Genomic DNA, 13143 nt, shown 5'->3' on the forward strand with positions numbered 1-13143 from the left:
CTATTTCCAGACAATGCCAAATGTCTCCTGGGAGGCAAAACTTTCCTGGTTGAGAACCACCATTCTAGAGTAAGAACTACTCTAGACTCATCCCAATAAAGCCTAAAGGCAATCCATGAAAAAAATCTACAAGGATGACAGAGTTTAGAAATCCTATTAAGTCCTATTGAGTCCTATTAAGTTAGAGGAGCTTGGAAAACAGATTGGGATCTCCACAGATTGGCACTAAGTAACATACAGTTGAACCTATATAAGTTTAAGGTAATCGGCCAGTAATTGAACTACTTATTAAAATAAAACCCAACATTCTTCAGAAGAAGATAACAGAATCTAGAGCATGTACAACACAGCATCCACAATATTCAATCACAATCCACAGTTTATAACTGAAAACTGCCAGACATGCAAAAAAGCCCAGGAAAATGTGATCCATATTCTAAAGAAAATGTTTGGATGATCAAAGACATTAAAGTGGCTTTTATAATTATATTCAAAGCATTAAAAATACATTCAAAGGACAACAGCAGGAATTTGCATGATCAGGGATTCCTTTTTCCAAGTTCCCTCAGTCTTCTGTGTGAGGAACAGAGTAATGGTGTGTCAGAGGTCTGCCTTGGAGGGAATTCTATTAACCCAGAGGCAGCTCTGCCTTGTGCCTCAGTTGTTTCGGCTCCATTTAAATTAGTGTATTAACCTTGGTGGATATTCTCCAAGTGGAAGACTGACAAATTTAGAGTAGATAAGTTAAGAAAGAATTAGCAAATGAAAGAATCAATGAATGTTTCAACATCTGGAACCAGGAGAGTAGAGAACTGTTCCAACATGGAGGTGAAGTGCTTCCCTGTCATAGGAGGAACCCACCGGTGGCCGACCAGGTTACTACAGAAGTGATTCCTGTACTTGATGGGGACTATACCCACCCAATGCTAAGACTCTAGGATTCCTGCAAAGCATTTATATAGGTCTGGGATGCTCAAAGACTCCATAGCCAGGATTGCCAGCCCAGGGCTGGGCAAAGCCAGAGCAAGCCCAGAAAAATCAGATACAGACCAGCATTGCATCCTTTACATGGCCGAGTCAGACTCACCTGGTTCAAGTGTTACTTGTGCAAGCATGAGGCAAGTGCTTTAACCTCTTGGAGCTTCAGTCCCCTCATCTGTAAAAGCTTTAGGAAATAGGTTTTAAAATTCTCAGCACCTTTGAGATAGGACCTTACAAACTTATCTTTATTGGTCATGATAATTTAATTACATAGCACTTAGCCCCTGGGTCTAGAACATAGTCATTTTCAAGTGAAAATTACTTGCTGATTGAGTAAATCAGATCAATTATGATGAATTTATCAAGCACCAGTCCTGACACAGAATCGGCCATCAAGAAATAATAACTAGTGTTACCACTCTCTTCAAGCAGCTCTTCAACCACTGAGACTGCAAATTAGGAAGGTGCTGCTGAAACTGCTGAGAATAAAAATCACAAAACTTCACCTTGAGTGAGGCAGTGGCTGAAAGAATTTAATGAGGCACCACGGCAATGCACAGAATCTCAGTGGTGTGTACACGAATTCTGATTTCACAGACAGGCAACTCTTAAGGAATTTCAAGCAGTCAAGAAAAAAAGCAACATTCACCGCCTTTCTTTAAGTGCACAGGAGGTTAGATTAGCAATGCATCACTTACTCATGAGGCGTTTACCTGATGACTGACAGGAGCACACTGTGTCAGAGGAATTCCAACCCTGACACCTCCCTTCACCACCATTATCACTGACTTCAAGATATGTCTCTCCCAAGAGACTGTCATCTCCTTGAGGACAGAAGCATTTGTGATTTGATTCTGCACCCCCAGTGCCTGGTACTGAGTAGAGCAGTGACCCTACCCCAGAATCAAATATGCTGAAGCCCTGGGAGATTCTTCAGTCCCTGGGGGTGGTCTCCATGTCAGTGAGGACCGCAATATTTTCAAAAACATATCCAGTGTTTCTAACTCAATATCATTTTGTACATTTTAATTTGGGAAGTCCAAAAGCCAAGAGACGCATTTTTCCTTGGGTCCTTGCCTGGAATCAGAGCACACTGCCGCCAGGTGGCAGCAGCTTCACAGTCACATCCACAAGGTTCATCAGGTAGGGTTTTACACCAGGGCTTTGTTTTCCTGATTTGTCCTTCTGTCAGGAGGGGAGTTAAGGGAGATTTGAGGTGTCTGAGCATCACTGTACCCTATTCCCAGGATTTAGACGTCTGAGCTGTAGGCTCCAGGTTCCTCTATAGAGGAGGCTGACTTCGGGAACGTGTGTCTGTCCTGGGAAAGCAGACCCCACGGTTTGGATCCCTGACAGGCCTTTCTGTTCTTGCCCTGAAAACACACACTTGAAACACAATGACGAGAGAGAGAGTGGCAAAAATCTGGGGCAGGGAAAATGTCATTTCCTGCAAGAGCCCCTCCATTCCCCAAAGACTGAAAAGACAGAAAATAAAAATTTAAGGGAGAAAAAAAAATTGAGTGGAAGTACTTCACACTTCAGACAGAACACAGGGCTGACAGTGAAGACAAATAGATGTTTAGAGAGTTATAACAGACCACGAATGCAAATTGCCAGGGAACAAAGAAGGCAAGCTGATGTGTTGCTTCACGTTTTTGATGAGAAACTGAATTTACCGGATCCACAATAAAGGTGCTCGTTTCTGAGTTCAAAGCTTTGCTCTTGGTGCTGTGGGGTCCTGACTCATCCTGCCCAGCACCAATGACATGGAGGCAAAAGAGGCACACCCACCAGTGTTCCTGGAGCACTACTGCGTGCCAGGCCCTGGGCTAGCCACCCAAAATGACGAGAAGAGCTTTTCTACTCACATGTACACTTGCTTCATAGCTACCCTGTGTGGGAAATCGTCTTACACCAATGGTCAGGTGGGAGCCCTGAGCCCCCAGAGATAAAGGGACAGGCTGACCGCCACCCAGTTGGTCACTGGAGTGACTCAAATTTCCTACCCTCAATACCAAATTCCCTTCTCTGGATTGCACACTGGTAAGGGCAGCGTATGCTACGCCACTGTAAAGTGACACAGGCTCTGCCAGAAACCGTCCTTTCATTCAAAAATGATTTACTGAGCTCTTACTGTTGGCAGGCACAGTTCCAGGGACTGGAGATCTAACAGGGAATATAAGAGGTCAATTCTCCACCCTTATACAAAATGGACAGTGTCTAGGATGTCGGCAAGTGTCCCCGAGAAAACCAAAGCCAAGAAGGTGGACAGGATGCGTGGGATTAAAGGGGTGCGACTTTTGTTTTTAATTATTTAAAAAAAATTTATTATTGATTTTAGCGAGAGAGGACGAGGAAGAGAGAGAGAGACAGACAGGAACAGTGAGCTGTTCCTCTATGTGCCCTGACCAGGGATCGAACCGGCAACCTCTGCTGCTTTGGAACAATGCGCTAACCAACTGAGCCATCCGGCCAGGGCTAAAGGGGTGCGACTTTAAACAAGGTGGTGAGGAACCCCTCACCACATAGCCCTTTAGACCTTAACACAACTTGCATTGCACACTCTCTTGACCTCACAGTTATACTGTGAGGAAGTTATTCTCCTCACTCCCAGGACCTCCACAGCTGAGCTCTCTCTCCATGCTTTCTGGAGTTTACTGGGTGACAGAGGGGGTCACAATGAATTCACCCACCCTCCAGCTCAACCAGCCTTCATGTAGAATCCCTGCCACACAAGCCCAGAGAGACCAGGAGGGCCCCTCAAAGCGAATGTTCCCTTTCTAAGGCTCTAGGAGCTCTGGCCCAGTCAGGCACTTCATGTCTCTTTAGAAATGTAAATGACCAGCAAATAGGCGTGTCTGAGACCCTGTAAGCAGTCAGAAGGGGAGCTGGGGCCAGAACTGGAATGGAGATCCTGGATGGGGAGAGGCTACAGAGCTGCACTGAGCTACTTATCACTCTGGTTGGGATGCGGGGAGAAAACCTATGGGGTAGGAAGGCACCCTTGGGACTGTCTTTCTCCTGTGGGTAATTGCCTCTCCTCCCTCTGCTTGCTCAGGCACCAGCCTTCCTACCCCCAGACTTCGTAAAACCCAAATGTGTCTGTAGAGAAGTAAAGCTCTGACGGTAGCATGCACCCTGCACAGCTATCACTGAAGCCCTGGGATGGGGCTGGCTCTTCAGGCTGCAGGAGAGACAAGGCAACTTGGGGGTTCGGTCTAATGCCTGCAACATCAGCTATCCACCCTCAGACACCCAAAAGAAAGGGGGAGAAGCTCTGATCTCACCCAACTGTGGGCTCCTTGGGAAGAGGGGGGGTCTTATTTATTCTACATACTGTGTGCTTATTTCACCACCTGAGACTACCTCCCAGCCCCCAGGGACGAGTGGAACAGCCCAGGGGACTGATGGGGCTTGAAGACAGGAGATGTGAATGTGTCCTAGAGTCACCCTCTGAACAGCCCTCTGACCTCCCTGGGGTTCACCGTCCCCAAACATCTCCTTTCCATCTCTCCACCCACAATGGCTCTAAGAATCAACCATTTCGTCTCTCCTAGCTGCAGGCAGGCTGAATACTACAACTTCTAGATCATCCCCAAGAAACAAGAGTGTACACAGTCTCAGACCAGCCAAACCCACAGGCCTAGGGACACTTTCTGGGAACTCTCCTTCCTGGGGCAATCCGAAGTACAAATGGAAAACTAAAGATGACTATTCAGGAAAAAAAAATCCGGACTTGGACAAGCAGAATGCTACCAAGATACACAAAACCGAGCCTTTTACTGACCTCCCAATAAAATATTTCCAGCAAACACTCTCCTGACCTACTTTCTCTAACTTTGAGAATCATGCCTCACAAGGGGAACCATGTGACTACCTGAAGTCCTAACAACTATCCCAGAATGTTTTTTCAGCCCTGACTGCATCCCCCAAAATAATAGCTATGAAGTCATGGTTTTGATGTAATTTTTTTTCTGAAGCACATTAAAATAAATATATAACCATAAAATGAAATTTTAAAAAGCCCCTTCATCAACTGTGTCATATTTGATCTTCACAGACATCTAATGGGGCAGGCAAGTACAACCTGTGATCTTCATTGTAGGAAATCAGGGACTTGGCCCCAGAGAGGTGGGGTGCCCTGCTTGAGGCCACACCACCAATAATGGGAGAGCAGGAACTGAGACCTGTGCCCTCCTGATTCTCATGGTCTGAGGTATGCATAAATGGGAACCATCGGAACTGGAAGGAGTGGATCTATTGTTTTCTTTTTAAGACCTCCCCTCCCTTCATTTAAGAGTTCTCCCACCTAGAACTCAGGAACCCTCAGTTTTAATAGGGTTAAATTGCTACATGACCAACAAAACAAGCAAGAGGTCAGCATCTCTGATCTGGATCTCTCTTTCTGTTAAGTAGACGTTCTAGCTAGGATACTACAATTCTACTGTACTGTTCACAGGGTGCCTTCCCTCAGCACAGAGACAAACTTTGAGTGAGGCACCAGCTTCCAGAATTTGATGAGCCATCAAGAGCCTTTCTCAGACCCAGCATGACTCTACACCCCACCATAGCTTTTCAGCCTCTGATGCAGAGTGACAGCAGGCTCAGGGCTTCTCCCACCTCCCTTTCCAGCCATGCTGGGCCCTTTCTGCAACACAACGCAGCTTCCAAAAGACACCAGCTACACGGAGTCTTGTTTTCCTTTCCCTTTGGGATCACTATCTTTATTTCTGCCCAGGACAGTCAGCTATCACTGTTACTTTTGAAGAAAAACACACACACACACACACACACACACACACACACACACACACTCTCTCTCATATATTTCCTGGTCAACACTGATAGTGAATCAAGAATTAGTACAGCTCACTTATATGGTAAGCTGGAGGTTTTTCAGTCATTTTGCTAAAGCAACAGAACCTTTAATCAAAAATCAAAAGTACTTTCTTATAGTACTATAAGAAAGTACTGGTTCTTATATTCATTCAGCAAACATTTATTGGGCACTAATTATGTAACAGGCACCAAACTGGTCAGGGCCCAGGGACACAGTGATGGGCCATGATGATTCATGCCGCTAAGCTGCCTACTCAGCGAGGCCCTCTGGCCGTACTGTTAGAAATTGCAGTCTTCTCTCTCCAGCACTCTCTCTTCACTGCCATATTTTGTCTCCATGGTCCTGGGTATCATCTCAAGGATTGCACGCTTTACTATTTAATTTTGTTCCCTCCTCAACTAGAATATAAGCCCCATGGGACAGGGATAACTGTTTTGTTCACTGTCCACTGCTATATGCCCAATACCTAGACTAATCTTTATTGACTGATTTTTTTAGAGAGACAGAGAAAGGAAGAGAGAGAAAGAGAGAGAGAAGCATTCATTTGTTGTTCCACTTAGATCTGCGTTCATTGTCACTTCCTGTATGTGGCCTGACTGGGGATCAAATTTGCAACTTTAGTGTTTCAGAATGACACTCAAATCAACTGAGCTAACTGGCCAGGGCTAGACTAATCTTTAATACAGAGTAGGTACTCAGGAAATATCTGTAGAGCAAATGAATGGACATTAAACAAATAACATAATTTTTTACATGTAATACATACATACATACATATACATATATATAAGATGATATATTTATTTCATTGCAAACATAAGGGCTTTGGAAAGTAAGTACAGAATACTGGGGATGCATGGCTGGCAGTTGGGAAAGATTCACCTGACAAAGTGATATTTAAACTGAGTCCTAAAGGATAAGTGGTGTTAGTTGACAAGGTGGAAAGGGAAGGTCTGAGGAAGAAAAAGGTGTGGTCCCAGCAGAGAAACAGCACATGCAAAGGGCCTGAGGCAGAAAGGAGGCCAATATCTGGAACAAACTAAAAGATGGAAATAGTAACAGGAGATGTAGTAAGGAGGCAGCTTATGAGGGACCTTGGTGGCCCCCCCATGTGGATCTTATTCAAAAGACCACAGGGAACCCCAGAAAGGATTTAAGCAAAGAGGTGATAATCAGATTTACATTTTAAAAATCAGTTTGCTGCTTATTGGGGAGTGGCCTAGAGGGGTCAAGAGCTATTTCTGGAAGACCAATTAAGAGACTATTGTAGTTGTCAAATGGGAGATGGTGGTGGCCTGGACCAGGCTGGTGGCGACAGAGGCAGAGAGCAAAAATGATGGAGTGAGCGGTCATATGGGGGTCAAAGCCTGTCAACTATCACCTCATAGGCATCCGAGGGCTTCCCAGCTCATAGGTCAGGAAGCTCTTTCTAGAAATGGCCAAACAGCAAATATTTTAGGTTTTGCAGGTATGCAGGAAAGTTGCCATAGCACACCTGATTTGTTCTCCAGTAGGATTGTGGAGTAGGATGAAACATCATTCTCCAACAGAATGATGTTGGAGGATTATCTCTTGACTGTTATCTGGGAACTTGGCTAAGATGTTCTCTATGGTACTTAGTGATCTGGTTGTTCTGTCTGCCTGGGGCATTGAATTCTGCTGTACCAGACTGCCTGTGCACAATGTGATTTATGGCGAACACCTGCTTCCTTTCAGAGAGTCTGAAATGTTGAGGACTGTTATTGATCATCAGGAAGAAAGTACCTGTGCAGTTAATTCCACACCCCCATTAAAAACCTGGACTCTGGGTCCTGAGCAGGCTTCTCTGGGCAGGAATACTGCCCACGTGCTGCTGCATTTTGATGCTGGAAGCATAAAGAAGTTCTGTGCAGCTCTGCCCAGCAGGAGAACAGGGGAAGCCTGCGTGTGAACTCTTCCAGGCTCCGCCTGATGTGTGTTTTTCTCTCACTGGTGAAGGAAATAAACCACATCTGAGACTGTAACAGCTTCTGAGTCCTGTGACCTCTGTGAGTGAGCTCTGTGAAGAGAGTGAGTGAGTGAGAGAGTGTGTGTGCGTGGCAGGAGGGTGGGTACTGTAGAAAAGGACTGGCCTGGGAGCGAAGGCCCAAAAGGAAGGAGATGGTAGGAAGTTGGGATGACTGTGGTAGACACTCTGAATGGTGAACTCCAGGCCTCACCTTTGTTTGGGGTGTGGGTGGTATGTGCTTGTCTGCACACATGTATATATGTGTAGGGCTCCAAGGTCAAAGGTGTCAGTGGAGTTTCCCCAAACTTTTCTGATCACTAGAATTCCAGGTGCTATCTCAGACCCCTGAAAGTGAATCTCCAGGCCTGGGGCCTGGAACCTGCATTTTAACATTTCCTGGTGTTCCAATGATCAGCCACTGTGGAAACTGAGTGATACTCAGGACCCTGACTGACCTTGAGGACTAGGATAAGGAAGCCTGTGTGCAGAGGAAACAATGGGAAATCTGTCCTGAATTATGGCAGAGTTTGTATATCTAACAGAAACACATAGACCAGTGATTTTGAAGATATGTTTTCCAAAACTGTTTCTCCAAGTGAGCCTGGTCCACCAGAGGATGGAGTGGGCAAGGCCAACAGTCAGGAGCTAATTTCCTTCTTCCTACGGATTCTGCTGCAATTCAGGATGCTACCATCAGGTGCCCGGTGCTGCCCTGAGCCTGGGGCCCCTCACACGGCACAGCAAACTGGGACAGAAGTGAGCACACATTGCCACTCCACTGTGCACACTAATGCAACATGATAAGGTACATCTGAGTCACACTAACTAGCACTCCACGAACATTTCCATCCAAATTCTCCTAACAGGGGCTGAAGCCACAGACTTAAAATTTCTTGCAAGTCTCATGTTCTACTGAATGCAGATTCTACATTCTATTGTATGATCTATCTTTGTTTTAATAGAAAAACGGGTTACTGCTCACCCACTCAAACGTCTTGAGAACATTATTCACACATTGGAATTGGGACCTCTGAAAAATACCCAACCTGAGACCCAGCCCCAGAGAGTTTAATTTAATTGGTCTGGGTTGTGCTCTGAAATTTGGATTTTCAAAAACTTCCCAAGAGCTTCTAACAGGTAGCAGAAGTTGAGAACCCCTGGGCTCTGTTTTTATCTCCTGTCTAACACACCTCAGGCACAGCACCATGTACTCACTTTTCAGAATAGCCAATATTTTACTAAAGACAACTAATATGCCAGCCAGTTCTCACCAACTCTTTCTTTCAGTGAGCTACTCCCACAAAGAAAATCAATCAACAACAACAAAAGAAAACAGTTCCTCTTCCTGGCATGCATGCTATTGAGATCTGTGATCCTGGGTAGAAGAAAAAGTGTGTTTTAATTTTCACTAACTTCTAATTGAAATTTAACATTTCCCTCAATTGTGACTGCAGGCAACAAACCACAATACCATTAGCAGTAGAAATCCCAGATGTTTTCCTATAATGGTATAGAGACCTTCAAATATCATTTATTCTCTTGCTTCTCTGAAATCACAGAAATTATCAAATCTCTTGCTGGATCTTGCTCTTTAATGTACATATATTAGTACCATGTCATAAATGTGTCTTTTTTAATGCTTTGGTGGTTGTATTTCACTATATTTAATTTCCTATATATTTAATCTATGCATTGAAATGTATAAATTCGAGAAGGAGTCTACAGGCTTCCAACTGCTCAGCCAGCCATGGAGTCTCTGTGGCTGGCACCAGGGGCCTGCTGAAAGCTTCCTAGTGGTGGGCAGTTGTGCATTGAGCAAACGACTCTTACCTGTGGGTCAGAGAGCCTGGAGAGGTCAGGGTACAGGTAGAACTTGATGCCTTCGGAGGCCCCAGGCAGCGTGACGCCTCGGATCAGGAGGATCAGAAGCATAATATAGGGGAATGTCGCAGTGACATATACAACCTGCCAAGAGAGAAGAGACAAGAATCAAGAAGGGTGACAGTGGTGGCGAACGTGGCAGGCCCCTAACGTCTCATGGGAGCAAAGGGATTCCCTGTGCAATAAGAAGTGAAGCCCTAACACAGCCTAGTCTTCCACCTCCTCTCTCACCACCATCCCCTCAAGGGCTGGGTCTTCCCATGAATATTCATTGAGTATCCACAATGATGCTTGATAACACTACTATTCAAAGATATTTTTAAACACAACACATGGAAAGAAATATGCATATCAGAACACTGAGCTAAAACAGAAAGTGTCACAAAACTATACTCATTCTTACATGTGATACATTCAATATTTTCTATTATATGCTATTTCATTTACATATCATACTCTATTTCATTTTTTTTTATAAAAGCTGGTCATGACCCTCTAAATTCACATCATAATTCACCAAGGGGCTAAGATTTACATAAAAGTTTTTTTTTCACTATTTATTTATTTATTTATTTATTTATTTATTTATTTATTTAAGTGAGAGGAGGAGAGCTAGAGAGACAGACTCCCACATGTGCTCTGACCAGGATCTACCCAACAAACCCATCTGGGGCTGATGCTCGAGTACTGAGCTATTTTTAGTGCCTGAGGCTGATGTACTCTGACCAACTGAGCCATCCTCAGCACTGGGGCTGACAATCAAACCAACTGAGCCACTGGTTATGGGAGGGAAAGAGGGAGTTGAAGGAGAAGAGGGAGAGGAGGGACAGGAGGGAGGAGTAGAGAATCAGATGGTCACTTCTTCTATGTGCCCTGACAGGGAATCAAAACCAGGACATCCATGTGCCAGGCCAACACTCTGTCCACTGAGCCACTGGCCAGGGCCAAGATCTACATTTTTAAAGAACACTGTTCTTCATGAAACTCAAGTTTTCATAGCCAAGGATAGGATGGGATAAAATAGGAAACAGAAGGGGAGAAAGGAGAGCTCTTTTGGGCATGGAAGACCCAGTGTTTGCCTGGAATAATTTCAAATTGGTTTGCTTGGAGGCAGGTAACTGAAGTCAATGAGCCTGAGAGACTCCCTCAGTCCATAGATTCAGTGTAAGAATTAAGACAGTGAAAAAAACAAAATCTTCCCTAAGTTTCCTCACAAAGAGGTGCTTAGAAAGACAGAGCAGGTCTGACCTGTGGTGGCACAGTGGATAAAGCATCGACCTGGAAATGCTGAGGTTGACGGTTCGAAACCCTGGGCTTGCCTGGTCAAGGCACGTATGGGAGTTGATGCTTCCAGCTCCCCCCCTCTCCTCTCTCGCTCTCTGTCTCTCCCTCTCCTCTCTAAAATGAATATAAAAAAAAATTAAAAAAAAAAAAGACAGAGCAATACCTTCACAGTCTATTAGAGTTCTGTCCTAGAGGCCATGTCCCTGACGTGAGGTTCTTGCAGGATTCAGTGCCCCCTCTAGTTCTGACTTTTTCTCCTTTGTCTCATTTTCTCCACCAACCACTTGGTTCCTTCCTCTCAGCAGGACCTACCTGTTTTATCTGTTTAGATCAGCAACTTGTTAACATCTGGGAGCCACAGACATTTCTGAGACTCTAAGAACATGTATACATGTAGACACAGCTTTTGGATGGTGTAGACTCTGATTCCCCAGATTAAAAACAAACAAACAAACAAACAAAACTTGTGCTCTAAGACCTATGATCTTAATTTCTCCAGGGCTAGTGAAGCCTCTTACCCCTTTCCAAGCAAGGTTTTCTTTCACCAGTGATTCAGTCCTTCATGCCATCCATTCATTGATTCATTTACTTACTTGTCCACCTACTCACTCACACACCAATAATATTCCTATGTACCCGAAGATTGAGCTACACTCTGGAATGTACAAATAAGAATGAATCACAGGATGGAAGCTTCTCCGTCAATAGGCTTCCCCACTGGTAGAAAGACAGACATTCAGGTAGACAGATAATTAATGCATTATGTAATCAGGGGAATGCAAAGAATGGTGAAGCACAGAGAAGGGAGCAGATAACTATAGGGGCAGTCAGGGAGGGCATCTCCAACGAAGTGATCCAGGTGTTGGCCTATAAAGAATGAGTCAGAGTTAGGACATGGGGAATGGGGACAGAAAGAGGAAGAGAATAAACTCCTACTATATTCCAGGTGCTTTACATAGAACAATAGAAATGAATACAGTTACACAGTACTTCCTCCTGTTTTTTTTTATTTTATTATTCATTTTACTTTTATATAAATTAACATCCTAGAAAAGCTGAAATAGAAACACTGAATACAGTATTTCACATAACATTGGAGGGACTGAATGGACAGAAAGACTACAAAACAACTTATTTCTATTTCTTTGCGCTTAAAGTACAAACTATACTGTAAAATACTACATATAAACACAAAAATAAATATAAAAATAAGTCATTCAGTTATTAAGTGACAAAGCAGTGACTTAAAGCCAGTCCTCAAAATTAGGAAACAAGAGGTAGCAGGAGGTGGTAACATTGGGTCCTGCTGATACAGGCTGTAGGCTAGAGTATTTCACCCAGACACTGTCCCTAACCCACAATGACAGCACCATCCTCAGCCCACTCAGAGTTCTGCCACACCACTTTCAGCACCCATTTCCAAAATCAAGCATCAGATCAATCATGTCATGTGATCACTATAAGCAATCTCTTATTGTCATATACAGTGTAATCCAGAAAAGGTGAACGTAAGTCAAATATATAATAATGAGACCAACAGTTGATATTAATAATAAAAATCAGACGCCAGCAGTAAATAGGATTGATGGTTTCTACCCAGATGGCTAACATTCTATAAAATCTCCATTTCCCTCAGCTTTGTTGGCACAGTCTAGGAAGATCTTAAGAATTTCATGTAAATCCTTAATTCCCTTCCTTCAAAATGAACCCTCCACCCCAGGTTAACCAGTTTATATCTGTGAAAAGTCAGGCTAAAAATCTATTGCTTTCATTGAATAATTTCCACTTTCATGTCTGTTGAATGACAAAAGATTAATTATGCAGACTACCCAGGACCTGATTAATGATAGCTCTGGCATGTAGCTATCTTAACTTCCAATGCTCAAAAATTTAAGGAAAATAACTTTACTGTGGAGAATGTAAGAAAAACTGAAAGTCATAAAAATTTGTCTTTCATCTGTGGGACTACCTTAATGTGACTAAACCGGTTAGTTATTATCTGACCAGTCTGTTTTGAGTGGACTGGGCCACCAAGATGTCATTAAAGGGTTACTTAAAACCTAATCAAATGAACCTTCTCCATGCCCTGGCAACATATACAGCAGACTGCTTCTCAGGGACCACAGTGTCGTGATTTATGAAATTGCTGCTGCTGATTTTGAAGCAGTTT

The 13143-nt window shown here is 43.8% G+C and overlaps 1 protein-coding gene across 1 annotated transcript in view; it reads right to left on the reverse strand.

Annotated features, from left to right (window-relative positions):
* SLC6A11 (solute carrier family 6 member 11) overlaps positions 1–13143 on the reverse strand; it is a 125439-nt gene that overhangs the window by 55538 nt on the left and 56758 nt on the right. Inside the window, exon 6 of the mRNA XM_066350729.1 lies at positions 9639–9773. Within this exon, the coding sequence (XP_066206826.1) occupies positions 9639–9773 (135 nt within the window). The remainder of the gene's footprint in view (positions 1–9638; positions 9774–13143) is intronic.

Source organism: Saccopteryx leptura, chromosome 10 (assembly GCF_036850995.1).
Source record: "Saccopteryx leptura isolate mSacLep1 chromosome 10, mSacLep1_pri_phased_curated, whole genome shotgun sequence".
NCBI classification, from domain to species: domain Eukaryota; kingdom Metazoa; phylum Chordata; class Mammalia; order Chiroptera; family Emballonuridae; genus Saccopteryx; species Saccopteryx leptura.